Source organism: Mauremys reevesii, linkage group 2, assembly GCF_016161935.1.
Source record: "Mauremys reevesii isolate NIE-2019 linkage group 2, ASM1616193v1, whole genome shotgun sequence".
NCBI classification, from domain to species: domain Eukaryota; kingdom Metazoa; phylum Chordata; order Testudines; family Geoemydidae; genus Mauremys; species Mauremys reevesii.
The window spans coordinates 195,640,107-195,654,849 of record NC_052624.1 but is presented as its reverse complement, the minus strand read 5'-3'; the positions used below and the strand labels follow the sequence as shown (position 1 = coordinate 195,654,849).

At 39.1% G+C, this 14,743-nt stretch overlaps 1 protein-coding gene across 3 annotated transcripts in view; it reads left to right on the top strand.

Moving 5' to 3' along the window:
- The window catches only part of LOC120399305 (cadherin-7), a 109,074-nt gene that overhangs the window by 44,275 nt on the left and 50,056 nt on the right, over nucleotides 1-14,743 (top strand). For all 3 annotated transcript variants that reach the window (XM_039527458.1, XM_039527459.1, XM_039527457.1), the window contains exon 3: nucleotides 9,422-9,716. In XM_039527458.1, the coding sequence (XP_039383392.1) occupies nucleotides 9,422-9,716 (295 nt within the window). The remainder of the gene's footprint in view (nucleotides 1-9,421; nucleotides 9,717-14,743) is intronic.

The following is a 14,743-nucleotide window of genomic DNA, read 5'->3' as shown; positions in this document are numbered from 1 at the left end:
TCCTTAGATGACAGTACCTCATATTCCTAGGCGGACCCTGTCATCTGAACTTGGTGTTTCATTCAGGAACCTTGAGGTCTTACTTAGATTATAACTGAAATTTTTTGAGGAGTAGGTTTAAGAATATTGGCGTGGATTATGATTGAATAATAATTTATCAAGCAATACAGATGTGTTTGCTTCAACATTTTTTTATTTTAGTGTTGGTTCAATGAATGTTCAGTTGGCTCCCAGGGTGTTTAAAAATCTGATATGGGCTACACTGTGTGATATTAGCACCATATAGTACCAGTCTGGAAGAGTAGACAGTCTCTGTGCGTCATAAAAGCTCTTTGGCTACTTTAAAGATATAAAGGTTAAAATAAAAAATGAGTCTTTTTAAAGGAAATGTATAATGCTTGTGGAAGTTGGAGGCTTGGCAGTGTGGAAGGGTGAAGTCCTCCTTATTCACAGAACAGGTACTGCATATGGCTTTTGCAGTGCATGCATCACCAAACTGTCCCATCAAATGTCTCAATCCTTGACCTGTAGGAGTGAGAGGACAGTTGAGTACTCTTGTCAATTCAAAACTTGGCCTCAAGAGATAGCAACTATATTTCCTGTGAGGAAATGAATACAATTCTTAAATTTTTATCTCTGTGACCCAGTGCCTACTCTCAGCTCCGGTCCCTTTGTGTTGCTCTAGCACCAAAAAGGGCCAGAAAGCCCTAACAGGATCAGTGAAGAGTCATCTGGCGTATGTGTCACAGTGGGTCACAGCTGAGATAGCAGATTCAGGACACACTGCTGAGAAATAGGGCAGTATCACTCCCAAACTGGTGGTTATTCTATCATAAGATATACCAAGACAGTAACAACAGTAAACTTCTGTCTCACCATACTGGTTAACAATAAGTCTAAAATGCAGTCTCCTTAGGCATTCCAGCCCTTGCTTTACCACCCAGACACTGGACTCTTATGATGAGTGGTTACTGAAAACCAATTTAGTCACATATAGGGTCCTCTAATTCCAAGAGATCAGTCACATAGCCAGGTCAATATTTAACTCAGATTTTATCCAATAATCTACACTGTTGCCAGTCCTGTATTATCTAATATCTAAAGGTTTATTTATAGAAAATAAAGGAAAGAGGAGAGATTTAAAATGGTTAAGGAAGTCTTATACATACAATCATTGCAAAGTTATTGGATCAGGTTTGTAGCAGTGATGTTACAGACTGCTCACTTATAAAGTCTGGGGTAACTTACAGAAGATTGGAAGATCCTCTGACCATAGTAAATATGGTCCTTTTAGTGTAAATCCATAGTCCAGAGATCAGAGCAGGAAAGAGGCAGGGCTGTCTCCAGGCACCAGGAAAGGAAGCAGGTGCTTGGGGCGGCCAATGAAAGGGGCAGCACGTCCGGGTCCTTGGCGGCAGTTCGGCGGTGAGTCCCTCAGTCCCTCTCTTCCTCTTAGAGCTGCCGCCGAAGTGCCTCCAAAGAGGAAGAGAGGTAATGGCATGATTGAGCTCCCGCTGAAGTGCCGCCGATCGACTTTATCTTTTTTTTTTCCCCCTGCTTTTTTGGGGTGGCAAAAAAGCTAGAGCTGGCCCTGGAAAGAGGCAAAGTGGAGATGCTTCCAGGGTCCTTCTTTTATACTTTCACCCATGTGGAGGGACTGCTTAGTTTATGGAAAATTACAGGCACAAGATGGAGTTCAGGGTCACATGAGCAAGTCACATAACTTTGCATGCTTTGATGACTCATAGAAGCAGCCATTACCCATATTTTGACTAAAGCATCCACAGGAAGGACACCAGGTGGGAAGAAGCTTTTTCTGTGGCCCATTGTGAGATTTAAGTGTTATTTAATGGGTCATCAACTTGAATAGTTCATTCACAATGTGCTGACCAGATTGGATATAAATTACCTTGGGGGTGTTATCTCAGGAGCAAATACATTTGATATATAGATCTATATAGCCAGTATTCATAACTTCAGACACAAAAATGTTACATGCATATAAACAGGATAATCATACTTAGCAAATCATATCTTTTCCATTGACACATTCCATGACATACTTTGTACAAGATTTGTTGCAATTGTCTAAAAGGCAATATTAATGATTCAAATGGTCATATTTCAATCATACAGCATCACAGTAGGGAAGTTGGTTGGCTAGAGTTGACATAGCCAGTGCTATGCGATCTCTCTGACTGCCAGTTGTATCAGACGGGCTACAGGGGCAGGAGATGGTGAGGCAATCATCAGCTAGCACAGAGGCCCTTAAGGAGGGCTCTCAAAACTCGCATAATTTAGAGCAGCTCTGGGCTGCTCTAAATTACTCTAGAGACTGCAGTGACCCATGGCAGCCTGGGAGCTTAGTGAAGTACAAAAGTTGCTTAAAGCTGTATTTCCTTCCATTTTATCACTCAGCTACGCTGTTCAGAGCTCTGGAACAGCGGAGGATCTGAGACTGTGACTCTAAATTTTGAAAAATACTCTAATTTTTTTCACTGCTCTGTGCACGTATGGTCACTTGCATTTTTCCCTTTTTTTTCCCCTCTAGACCTGATTTTGCTGATTCTGAATCTTTTTACATTTACAACAGCCTTCACTGTCCCTCCTAATATATAATTTAACTGTTAATACAAATTTTCCCTGGAGAACATAGTTTCTTTGTAAACACAGGGTAGTTACAGCAAACATTTACAGTTACATGATGCTTGTCCAGCAGCAAAAAATGCCGTAAACATTCATAGGATATCCAATGCCCAAATTGGAATATTAAAAATGCTGGTGAGCTGCTACCATTCTATCCCAGAGATTCTTTCTCCACCCCTAGACTGCAAAATCAGCCCCATTCACTATTTTATTTTGTGCTTTCTTTCTTTTTTACCATCTCTATAGCTCTTTGTTTTTGCCTTCCATTCCTTTTCACTTTCTATCTCTCCTGTTATCTTTTCCCTCCATATTCTTCTACCCCAGTGCCTTCCCTCCTCCTCTGTTATCACTCTGACCTCCATGTCTGGTGTGCCCACCCCATCCATGTCTGACATCTGCTTTTCTTTCATTCTCCCCATATATGGTCTATGGCCATATCTGGGGAGAATATATGCGGGACAATGGCGAACCATGGCCACTGGGAGCTGCGAGCGGCCGTACCTGCAGACGCTCAGGTAAACAAAGCATCTCGTGGCCTGCTAGGCGCTTACCCTGCACAAGCTGCAAAGCAAGTTGGGAACCCTGGTCTATGGTGTCATGTCTGCTCTGTTCTCTTCTCCCTGATGTCTTTTTTGTTCACATCTCGCTGCTCCTCTTCCTGACCCATATGGATCTGTACTCTCCATTATCTCTGGACCTCTGACCATGTCTCTGCATTGCAAAGCCAATACTAGTCTCTTCTGCCATCTGCGCTCCAGTCGGCATCTGCTCCTCATTGTATCTTCAGGCCAGTGCCCAGCAGATGCTGTGCTCTGGGTTGGACCAGATTCTGAGTAGTCCTTGATGTTTCTGCCTGTGTTACACAGAGTGAATATGTGTTTACTGTGGTGCTACATCCTCTACTGCACTGTGGTCATTTCTGTTCAAGATCCCAAAGCAAGAGAGCCAAACACATGTGGCTAGTATGTCAGAAAGGTGAATAGTGCCATTGTGGCGTAACTATCTACATTGGTTCCAGTCAAGCATTGATGGCATTGGACACCATGACAAAAGCCAAGCCTTTAGAAAGCATAATATTAGAAATAGTTCCCCCCCCATTAACATTCCCTGATTAAGATTATAGTTATTTTTGGACATACATTTATATTTGGTGCTTTTCTCTTTACTTTATCCCTTCCCTATATTGATTCTTATACTAAAAAGCAGAACATAAAATAGTGTTTTTCCCCTGTGATCCTAGCATTGTACAGCAATGTAACATAAAATAACAAAACAAAACAAAAGGAAACATTTGCCCTCCAGGAGTTGTTCCTCAGTGTTCTTTGGAAGCAAGTTTCTAAAAGAAAATCATTATCAGCTGAGAAGTTCTATGGCTAGCTCCTGGGTGTGAGGTGAATGATGCGAATTACAAGCCTTTGCGGATGTCAGTTATGTGTATTACAATTATCTATTTCTATTTCACATGATTTTGTGATGAGGCAAAATGGCAATTCATGATATACGGTGAGATTTTCAAAAGTGCTCAGTATTCAAGAACCCATTTTGAGAACGGTAAGGTCAATAAGTGGGTGTGAGCCAGGGAGAGAGTGCACCCTGATTTTAACAGGAATATGACAAGTCTCCAAATTAAATTTAACTTTGACAACACCCCTACATAGACTAATTTCATTCCAGATTGAAACTTTTACTCAGGTTGAAATTATTCCAGTTCACTGAGCCTTGATCCCCAAACACCCTCCCATATAACAAATATTGTACAGGTATATATTTTATGGAAATATGTAACAAATTTAAATTAACAATCACAATTGAAAATGCCAATACAAACAACAATATAAAAATATATGGCAAAATTGCATAGTTACAATCAAAGAAAATAGTAAATCCAATAATATTAAGTATTTAAGTAACAGCATTGTTGTTCGTGACCATTGAAATGAATAAGATGGGAAAGAAAGGAGGCAAATACAGTCTTTGCTAAGATAATTTTGTTTGAGATTCCCCCTACTTTCATTCCATTTTCGGACAATTTAATATTTGAAAAGTGCCTTTAGTTTCATCTGGGCATGTGGCTGCGCATTCCCTCCCAGCCCACTTGTCAGTCTTGCCAATGGGATGGCAGCAGGTAGTTGTGAGTGTGTCCCCTTCACTTCACAATCCATCTCCAGTCTTTTTGGTGAGATGGGGGTGGGGATGGGGAGGGGAGAGAATGGGGAGAAGGGTGCTGCCAGGGACCTAGCTAATCCAAACTGTTGGCTGGACACAAGACCTGAAGAGTCCACAATTGTAGAGCCAAAACAGAGAGTTCTGCCATTTTGTCTTTCTTTATTACTTCCCCGAACCGTCATCCTCCTATCTCCCCATCATCCGTGCTCAGTTTTAGTGTTAAGACAAGAGAGCAGGTACATTTGTGTCATCTCCACAGTACAGAGAACTATGGATGAGGAATCAGTTCTCCTTTGTCCCCCATCCCTTTCTCATACTTTTCACAGTGGGATAGAAAAGGGGTGAAGTGTGGTGACTCCTCCTCAAGAGACTTTCTCAGTTATGCTGAGAATAAGTATCTATATTTGATTCAAAAGCCCAATATTTTTGAATCTGTGAATACTGCAGCATCTCATACTCTTTTTCTCTCCCTCTTTCTCGCCACAGCCTTTGTGATCCTGTTGGTGGTGGAAAGCCTGCAGCTCCTCATATTCTTTCTGTCTTTGTCTTTTCTACCCTGCCCCAGGCTTTGCATCTCTGGACCTTGCAATGAAACAGGAGCCATTAACAATCCTGTCACCATGAGGAACAGCTTCAGATATAGATTTAAAATGTATTTAATGTTAGAAAGAGGAAGACAGTAATATTAGCAAAATATTAGCATATTTTGAGGGATTCTGAAACCAGGGAAATAGCAGTCCATGCCTCCAGAAGTCAGGGAGAGTCTTGCTGGTCAGACAAATTGACTCTAGTGCACAGGTATCCGTAGTTATTGATGGAAATAGATTTTTAGCTCTATAGGAGATACTACAACAGCACACAATAATGCTAAGTAATGGAAAATGATGTTATCATTGGCCCTGTGAATCACAACCCACAAGATGTCTGAAAGCATAGAGCATTTAGTGTCAGTGAATCTGAAAGAAATGGACTAGTCATTTGTTAGACCCTCAATGGCAGAGTAATTGTTGTCCTAATTAAAAAAATACAAACATAGCAGGTCAGACTGTACCCTAAGGTTTAGCCCTTCAGGTTCAGCAGGTCCCATGGGTATACTGAGGGCAGAATTTGGTTTATTTTTTTATTAGAGAAGTAGTGTCTTTGCTGGTCAAAATCTAAAGAGATCACTGTATATCTCACACACATACGCACAAGAATATTTTAAAGTGATGGTTTTTTAGGGCTCGATCCTGTGAAGCGCTAACTGACCTTTATTCCTGTTGATTTCATTGGGAGTTAAGGGCTCTCAGCAACTTGCAGTGTCAAGCACACAGTGAAAATAATTGTCATTAGTGATACATAAACCTCAAAAAATGTGTATATGTAGTTCAGATAACTACCAAACCTCTGGAGATCTCCTCACTCCCAACAGGTTAACATGACCCTGCCTTTCTAGAGTTGTTAGTTCTCCCTAAATCTTCCTGATTATGGCAACATCCTCCCACTGTTAAGGATGCATTTGGTGTTTTCTCTTTTAGAGCTGGTGCCTTCACTTTTATTTCTCATGAGCTCTTGTGCACAATTCATGCCAGGGAAAATTAAACCACAGAACCTACAAAGCCTAATAGTAGATGTGCTTGGGGCTCAGCTGAGGGGCATCTGGGCCCATTCAACAGAACTTGGAAGATAGAGATAAGGTGACCTAGATCCCCACATGTGTGTATGTGTGGGGTAGCTAATATGGGGGATTGACTAAAGGTGGACTTGCATGGAGGCACTAGCAATTGGGGGGAACATATAGTCCCTTCATTAAATGAAGTGATCTGAAATCCTTGAAAAAAAGTTTGGGTTCAGAGAAAGTAATGAAGACCATTGCCCCCTAATTATGGCCTCTTGTAAAGAAATCTGTGGCTGGTGGGGGTAGGAGATCTCTCTGATTTCCTACAAACTGTGCCTGAAAGGCAATGAGTTAGGGGAACTCCAGAGTGGGCAAAACTTCCAAACTCTTTGGATCCTTGGGACCACCCCCTCTACAGAGACATGAGTCATTTATGTTGCTCTACTGGATAACCTCTCCCCTGAAATCATAACGTATTTGCACTGCTACAGGCTGGGCCCCCTTTTAGACTTCTGTGCTAGGTCCCTCTTGGATTTCTATGTGAGAAATCACAAGTGCAGCGGAGAGCGTGTTGAGGGCAGTGCCACAGAGCAATACTACTCTACCTTACACACAATCTGAATTGCAGAAACTCTCTGGAGCTCTTCCACACAGAGTTCCAGAGTAGGGTTTTCCTGGAAAACAGCTGGCAAAGAGTGCTGCAGAAGTGGCACCATATCCTTCTGAATATTAATCCCCCAGGATCAACCCAGGTCAGTTACAAGACCTTCCCAGGGTCTCAAAGTACTTTGCAGACATTTATTAATCTTTACAAAGCTTTAGACTCTGACCTGGGTAAATATTCCACTTTCAGATGGGGAAACTGAATAACTGAGAGTGTGACTTGTCCACAGACACATTAATAGTCAGTGGCAGAAATGGAAGTAGAGCCCAGAACTCCTGGGTCTAAGTCCTGTGCTCAGTCTACAAGGTGAGTTACTTCCTCCATCTTAACAGTAGACTTACACTAAAGATACCTAAAGCAAGGTAGATGTGTACATTCTCCAGCTATCTGGATCCTTTCAGTGCAGTTGAATTTTTTACATTGTTCCTTGCACTGAACTTTCATTTTTCTCATGCTGGTACTAAAATATTCAAAAAAGTGTTTAAGCAAACTTTTTAGGGTGTTCTTAAAGAATGAGAGCACCACACTGCCTTCTGTGGTGATATAGAGTTTTCCCTAGGATTAAGTAAGTAGGGAGTGCTTCTGCAGCTAGTTGAGCCGGGGGCACTCTTTTTTAAAGATTTAGTAGAACAAATATTCTGTAATTTTAATAAAATAAAATGTGCAGTGAGTGTAGCTCACCCACAGCCTGAATTTTGTAGTATCAAAGAACATTGTTGGTCACTCTTTCAGTCCACAGAGTATCAGTTATCCACTAAAAGCTCAGACTGCAGTCCATCTATTAAGATTGGTAGAAGGAGCATACTGCAACTGCATAAATAGTAGCTATCTAGAGAATATAAGCTAGGTAATGTATAAGTAATATGTAGCTCTTTATCCATTTTAAAAATTCAAAATTGGTCTCCAATTTTTCACTGCTGAAATGACACAGGCCTTTTGCAATTGTATTAAGTTCTGACTCAGACAGCAATTTTCTGCCCATGAATTCTGGCAGTGATTACAATCCTAGTGATACTCCCAGCTGAGAAAAAAAAATATTAGTGATGGAAAGAATGATAACCATGACGGTAAAGTACAAACAGGCTCAACCTGCATTTGATATGGGGTGAAAGATGTTCCAAAGAGGATAAGAGAAGCAAACAGTTTGAACATCTTCGTCATTGTCCTCAAGTAACACAATCTTTTAACAAAGCAGCAGGTGCTAAAATGCATATGACTAGTGTTTTCACTTGTTCCCTACGGAAGTGGTTTTTTGTTTGTTTGGGGCTTTATTGTGTGTGTGTTGGGGAGGGGGGGAAGTTGGGGATGTGCATGTGTGGGTTCGGTTACCTTTATTCTGTCCCATAATAACTACACTCTGACATTCATGCTGTGAAGTGGTAGATATTATATAAAGGTGTTAGGCCATCTCTTGGTTCTTTTCATGTTCTAGCCACATACCTGTGTGAAGCAGGGTTGGTTCCAGCCATGAAATGCAGCTGTGACATATAGTGCTATTACTACCTATGTAGGTGCAGATTGGTTATACTGTTCCTGTATTTTAAGACAGGCTTTAGATGATGTATAATGAATAAATAGATATCATTCCTGGAGCATAGAAAGGTGTGAGTATTTTCCAGGTTTTTACTGATCTACACTTCTGCCATTTGTATTACAAAATTGCATTTTGATCATGTTTTGGATGAAATTTTGTGAACTTCATCTTGATCTCAGTGAAATGATAATTTTTAGCACTAGTGCAACTCTTTGCAGGCTGGTAAGGGTTATCCACATTTACATATGAGGAAACTGAGGCACAGAATGAAGTGACCGGTTCAAGGATATACAATATGTTAGTAGCGGAGCAAGACTCTTTGATTCTCGAATCTAGTCTGATTCTTCCAGACTATCTTGTACAATGAACACTGGGAAAACTATCTTGTAGCTGATTTAGGGTACCCAAAAGCGAAGAAACAATTATTGAGATTTAGTTGATAGTAACTTTGCTCCAAAATCACAAACATCCTGTAGGACAGGCATTGATAGCTACTACATGGTTACACCTATTTAAGAACAGACAGCATTCTAGAACTGAAATGCAGCAGGAGGCTACTGTTGTTTTGAAATGACATAAAATGCTTTTGAAAGTGAGATTGCATACTGAAAGGAAAGACATTTTCTTGCTTACAAGAGCAAGCTGACAGATTTTAATAGTCTTTCACATGCTGCACACAATAAACATTCAGCTTATCTTTCCAAGAACAATAGAATTTCATGTACTGCTGCATGACATAAGAATTAGTTTTACATATCTCCATATCACTGACTCTCTTGTAAGTTAATCTCATCTCTCATCAATTTTTCACCAGCTTCACTCTGATGTTGATAAAGGAGATGGCTCCATCAAATACATCTTGTCAGGCGAAGGGGCAAGTTCCATTTTCATTATTGATGAGAACACTGGGGATATTCATGCTACAAAGAGGCTGGATCGGGAAGAGCAGGCCTACTACACGCTCCGAGCACAAGCACTAGATAGGCTGACTAATAAACCTGTGGAACCAGAGTCGGAGTTCGTCATTAAGATTCAGGACATCAATGACAATGAACCAAAATTTTTGGATGGCCCTTACACTGCTGGGGTTCCTGAGATGTCCCCCGTGGGTAAGTAGAGAATACATTGTTCATGTCTTGGGAAATCTGTTCGTATTATCTTTTTTAAAATGTCATTATTTTTTACAGTATTACACCAAGCTATTTAATTATCTATGAGCCACCTGCAACGGTTGGAGGTTTGCAGGCTTGATGGGAAAATAAGGCTTTACAAAATATTTATTCTTTCAAAAATGTAGAAAAACTTAAATTAGCTATATAGGGATTTAGATAGGCGTTTTATGGTGTACTTCTCATTTCAGTGCCCAGAACCTTTGTTTTATAATTCTCATTAAGAACAGAAAGTTTCACACCAATGCTCTGGCACAGAGAGGTGATAATATCTCCTTTTGTATACATCAACTCCATTATGAACAAATTCCTTTAAAAGCCATTTAGTACATAAAGTGTTTAGTATGTATTGCTTATATTGGTGTGTTAGAACTGTACCTCATTTGTAATAGCCAAATTATGCTCTGTGGGAACACGTGCATGGACCCAAGAGCAGAACTTGGCCCAACTTAAAAGAGTTTTGAAGTTTATTAGAATTAGAGAGTGAAGCCTTGTAAGTAGTTCAAGTATTCTACTGGAATATAGCAATATGAATGAGGCACATCTAAACCCTGTCTACATTCAGATCCATTATTTAGTCATTTTAAAGGATCAGCCCCTCAACAGGTGTAAATTGGCAATGTTCTATTGGCTTCAGTGGAGCTATGCTGATTTACACCAGCTGATAATCTTGTCCAGAAACTGGCTCACTTAAAATTAGTTTTGTTCCGAGCTAAGGGCTTGTCTATGCATAAACTGGAATAGAAAAAAAACCTAAATATGTTGTAATTCAAACCTTTTGTTACTTCAGTTACTTTGCAACTGTATGTGTGGACACTCTTCTTTCAGATTAAGACTGCCCTATGTCAATTTAATTTAAATTGATTTTTTAATGATTTAAGTTATATCAAAACAAAGTCCACACACAGACATGCACTAATGGTGTGAATTACAATCATTTTAGTTTTTTTCAGTTTCACTTTTGTATGTTAGCAAGCCCTGTGTTACGGTTCCAGAATGAAAGGAGGAGAGAGAACAAAAAAAAATATCTTGTTTAGGACGCTACTGAAATCATTAGTCACCATTACAAATAAAGGATGCTCACTTGAAATCCCTCAAAATATTAGCAGAGAGAACATAAGTAGAACGTTGCTACTGCCATTTGATTTTACTTAGCAGAAGTCATAGATATGATCCCTCAGTTGATATTTTGCATTTGTTCATGATCATTTCATTCTAGGTCAGTGTCAGAAGAGGCAGGAGTAACATTTGAAGGAAAGAGGGAGATCAATATTCTTGTAAAACATTAGGGGGAAGGTGAAGAGGACAGATACTTCTAAAAACTGTTTCCTGCTGCACTCTGGAAAGAGAAGATAATTCAGATAATTCAAGAGACTTTTAAGAACAAATAATCCAAAAGTTTAAGAGCAAAATATTCATTACCAAGAAAAAAACAAAATACCAATTTTTCAGACTAAGTGACCTCTCCCAGGGTTAAGCTAGTTTTACTGTTTTCAGTCATCTTTGTACTAAATATATATCATTCTTAAAGTGTTGGCTCAAGTGAATTCATCCAGAGTGCAACAGGAAGTAAGATTTTAAAGCATCTAACTTCTGTATCTTGCACACTGAAGAACAGTATCTCCATCTTTCCTCCCGGTGAAACTTCTGCCTTTTCCCACATTGATTTATATTGTAAGTGCCACACTAAAGATGAGGGCTTTCCCCCTCAAAATATAATAGGAAACAATTTTTTGGTTGTGCATTTGAAACTGGATTGTGCACCTGACTCTTTTGCCATTAAATAGCAACCCACACTAGTGTCATTCTATATTCTATATACCCACACAATTGTTTAATGTGAGCTACTTTCACATATTCCTTTGCTGCTTCACCAACATAAATGACTGGGTGAAATTCTCCCCTAAGCAGGGGATCAGCACAAAGTATATATACCATTTAACTACTCAAAATGGAGCTTAAGTGGGACTTGAGTGGTGCGGAGGCTTTGTGCTGACCTCTGCATGGGATTGAATTGCACCTCCTTTGAGATTTCTAGAATAATACATTTTAAATATCTTCGGAGTTTGCATTATAGTAATACTGAATACTACATTAATATTGGATTAAGGGTTTAGTAGCATGAAGTCCTTGTGTGGCATTTATCTTACATAGTCACATTGATTCATAGTTTATTCATATTACATAATTTCTAATTAAACATCTACAGCATTCGTGAAATATTAAGGGGGAACAAAGTATCTCTCTCCTATTTTGTCTAAAATTATATCCATGACAAAGGATTCCTTAATTGAATATGAAACAGAATGAAAAAAGATCACAGGTTTATAAACCAAAATGAACTATAAAAGCATGAGAACTATAACCCCACACTTCCAAATAGTATTATTATGTAAGCATGATGATTCTACATTACATTTGGCAAATATTTAGAACATTATCTGAGGACTATTGAAGCCTTCAGTGGGCTTTGGATTGGACTTTTTATGAAAATATTGGGCAGGGAGATATCTTCATAGAATCATAGAACTGGAAGGGACCTCATCTAGTCCAGTCCCTTGCAAGGCAGGACTAGGTATTATCTAGACCATCCCTGACAGGTGTTTGTCCAACTTGCTCTTAAAAATCCCCAATGATGGAGATTCCACAACCTCCATAGGCAATTTATTCCACTGCTTAACCACTCTGACAGTTAGGAAGTTTTTCCTAATGTCCAACCTAAATCACTAAATCTTGATGGCTTGCAAATTTTTCCATGGAAATAAAAAAGCTCAAAAAGTATGGCCTATAGGAATGTCAGAGACAATAAAACATTAAATTATGGATAGAGTTATGAGTGACAATGTATTTTGCTTATTTTAAAAATGTAACAGAATGTTATATTTCAAACAAAAAAAATAACCCCCTTTGCGAATGGATCTAATGATGTAGGCTGGAATTTCAAAAGGGCTTAGTATGCAAAAGCTCCCACATAAGCATCTAAAAAAGTGGATTTGCAGAACACTTGAAAATCTGGCCGTATGTGCTTCAAAAGTAAGGAGACTGAAAATTAAGATTTTTACGCCTACCTTAATTCTGTCTCTTTGCTCTGCCAATTTTTCACTTACAAGAAATCCTCCCCATTACCACATAAAAGAAACATGTCTCTCCTGTTACATATATGATGTATAATGGTATGGGCTTTCATTGTATGGTGATTTATTAAATTTATTTATTTTTAATCTGTTATTGTGCCACTTGTCAACTCTGCAGGGGCTTACAATTTTTATTTATTTAAATTTTTTAAACCAGACCTTTATCAAGCATAGCCAGTCACTAAAAACAAGTTTTCCTTAATGGGCCATGTCAGCCCTAAAAACAATCTTCTCCCCAATATTCCTTGCACAGCCTCATTTAAAACCCCTGCCTCCCATACCACCACTTTTTCTCGAGGTACTTATAATCTTTAAAAACCTACAAACACCTACAAACCCCCAAATAAGCTCCTCTGTAACAACCAGTTAACCTCAAGCAACCTTTTACCAACATGAATAGCCTGGGAGAATAGGTGACCTTTAGCAGCATTTCCTGAATGGCACCAAATCTGGGCTCTGGTGATTCAAAGCGGGAATGAGTTCTAAAGCCAAGGGTCCCTCACTCCAAATGTCCTGCTGCTATCCCCCAAATGTTTAAATAAGAGAGTAGTTAGGTCACGGGCTTCAGATTATTATAACTCTCTCTACATATATATAGTAATATTTGCTCCCTGCATGAAACACCATTTAATAAGCACACTGCCCCATTCTGCACTACCTGTATTTTCTGGAAGAGTTTAAGGTGTAGCCTAATTACAGAGGTCCTACCTGGAAGTGACTAAGGCATGGATAATTGTGGCTACATCCATATCTAAAAGAAAAGGAAGAAACCTCCTTAGCAAGTACAGAGGATAAAATAATTTACACTCTTACTTTTGGCCTGTACAGGTATAAGCGAACCACAAGACATTGTGAGGATGTGTATTTTGCTGTGTGTTCCACAGCCCACATATGTAGGTGGATATGGTGCAGATTAATCTTTTGCTTGTATCTGGAGTTTGGGGTCTCTGACCAATCTTGGGATGTTGAATGAGATTCATTGGGGCTCCCAGTTTATTATTGGTGACAGAGGGGGGATAAGGTGGGGTGTGGTTTGTATGTGGAGTATCAATTGCAAGATGTAGCATACCTATCTCATACCTGGAGGCCAGAAAGGGTTTGGGTCTGTGGTCTATAAGTAGTAGGTGGGTTCACACTTTACAAGCTAATATGTAGAACTGTCCATGGGCTAGTGAGGTTATGTAGCATATATTTGAATATTATATGAGGAAAAGTGGTCAGAAGTAACAGGTAGCTTTAAAGTTGATGTAGGAATCTTAACTTCCAATTTCCTTACTTAAAAGTGTTGGTTTTGAATTGTAACTACTATAGAAAAATCTATTAATTTTTTCTAAGTAATATAGATTATTGTCCTTAAATTTATTTTAACAAACTTTTGGCAATGAGATTTTTCTTTTCTTTTCTTTTCTTTTCTTTTCTTTTCTTTTCTTTTCTTTTCTTAAGTAAAACTTCCAAGTACTTCCATTTCTTTCCACTGCTATTTTAAATTATTTTAATGAAGATAAGAGATGAATGAAATAAAAATCTTGTTAACATATATAAGGTTACAACAGCGGAGTGGGGGTGGGGGCATGCATGTTCTATTCCTTGAGAGACCCAAAAGCAAGACTAGCAGGGCTTTTTGTCACTAGCTGCATTTTCTGAGAGCTACCAGTACTTACTCTCCAAAACTTGTCTTGTACTTCCCTTAGAACACATCTTCCTCCCAGGGGTAATTTTCTATACACAACTTTCACATAGAAAACTTTCTATCTGAGGTGATTTTATGCTGAAAATTTGCTACACAAAGGCTTCTACATGCTAAATATCATATACATAAATAAGTAGGTTGCA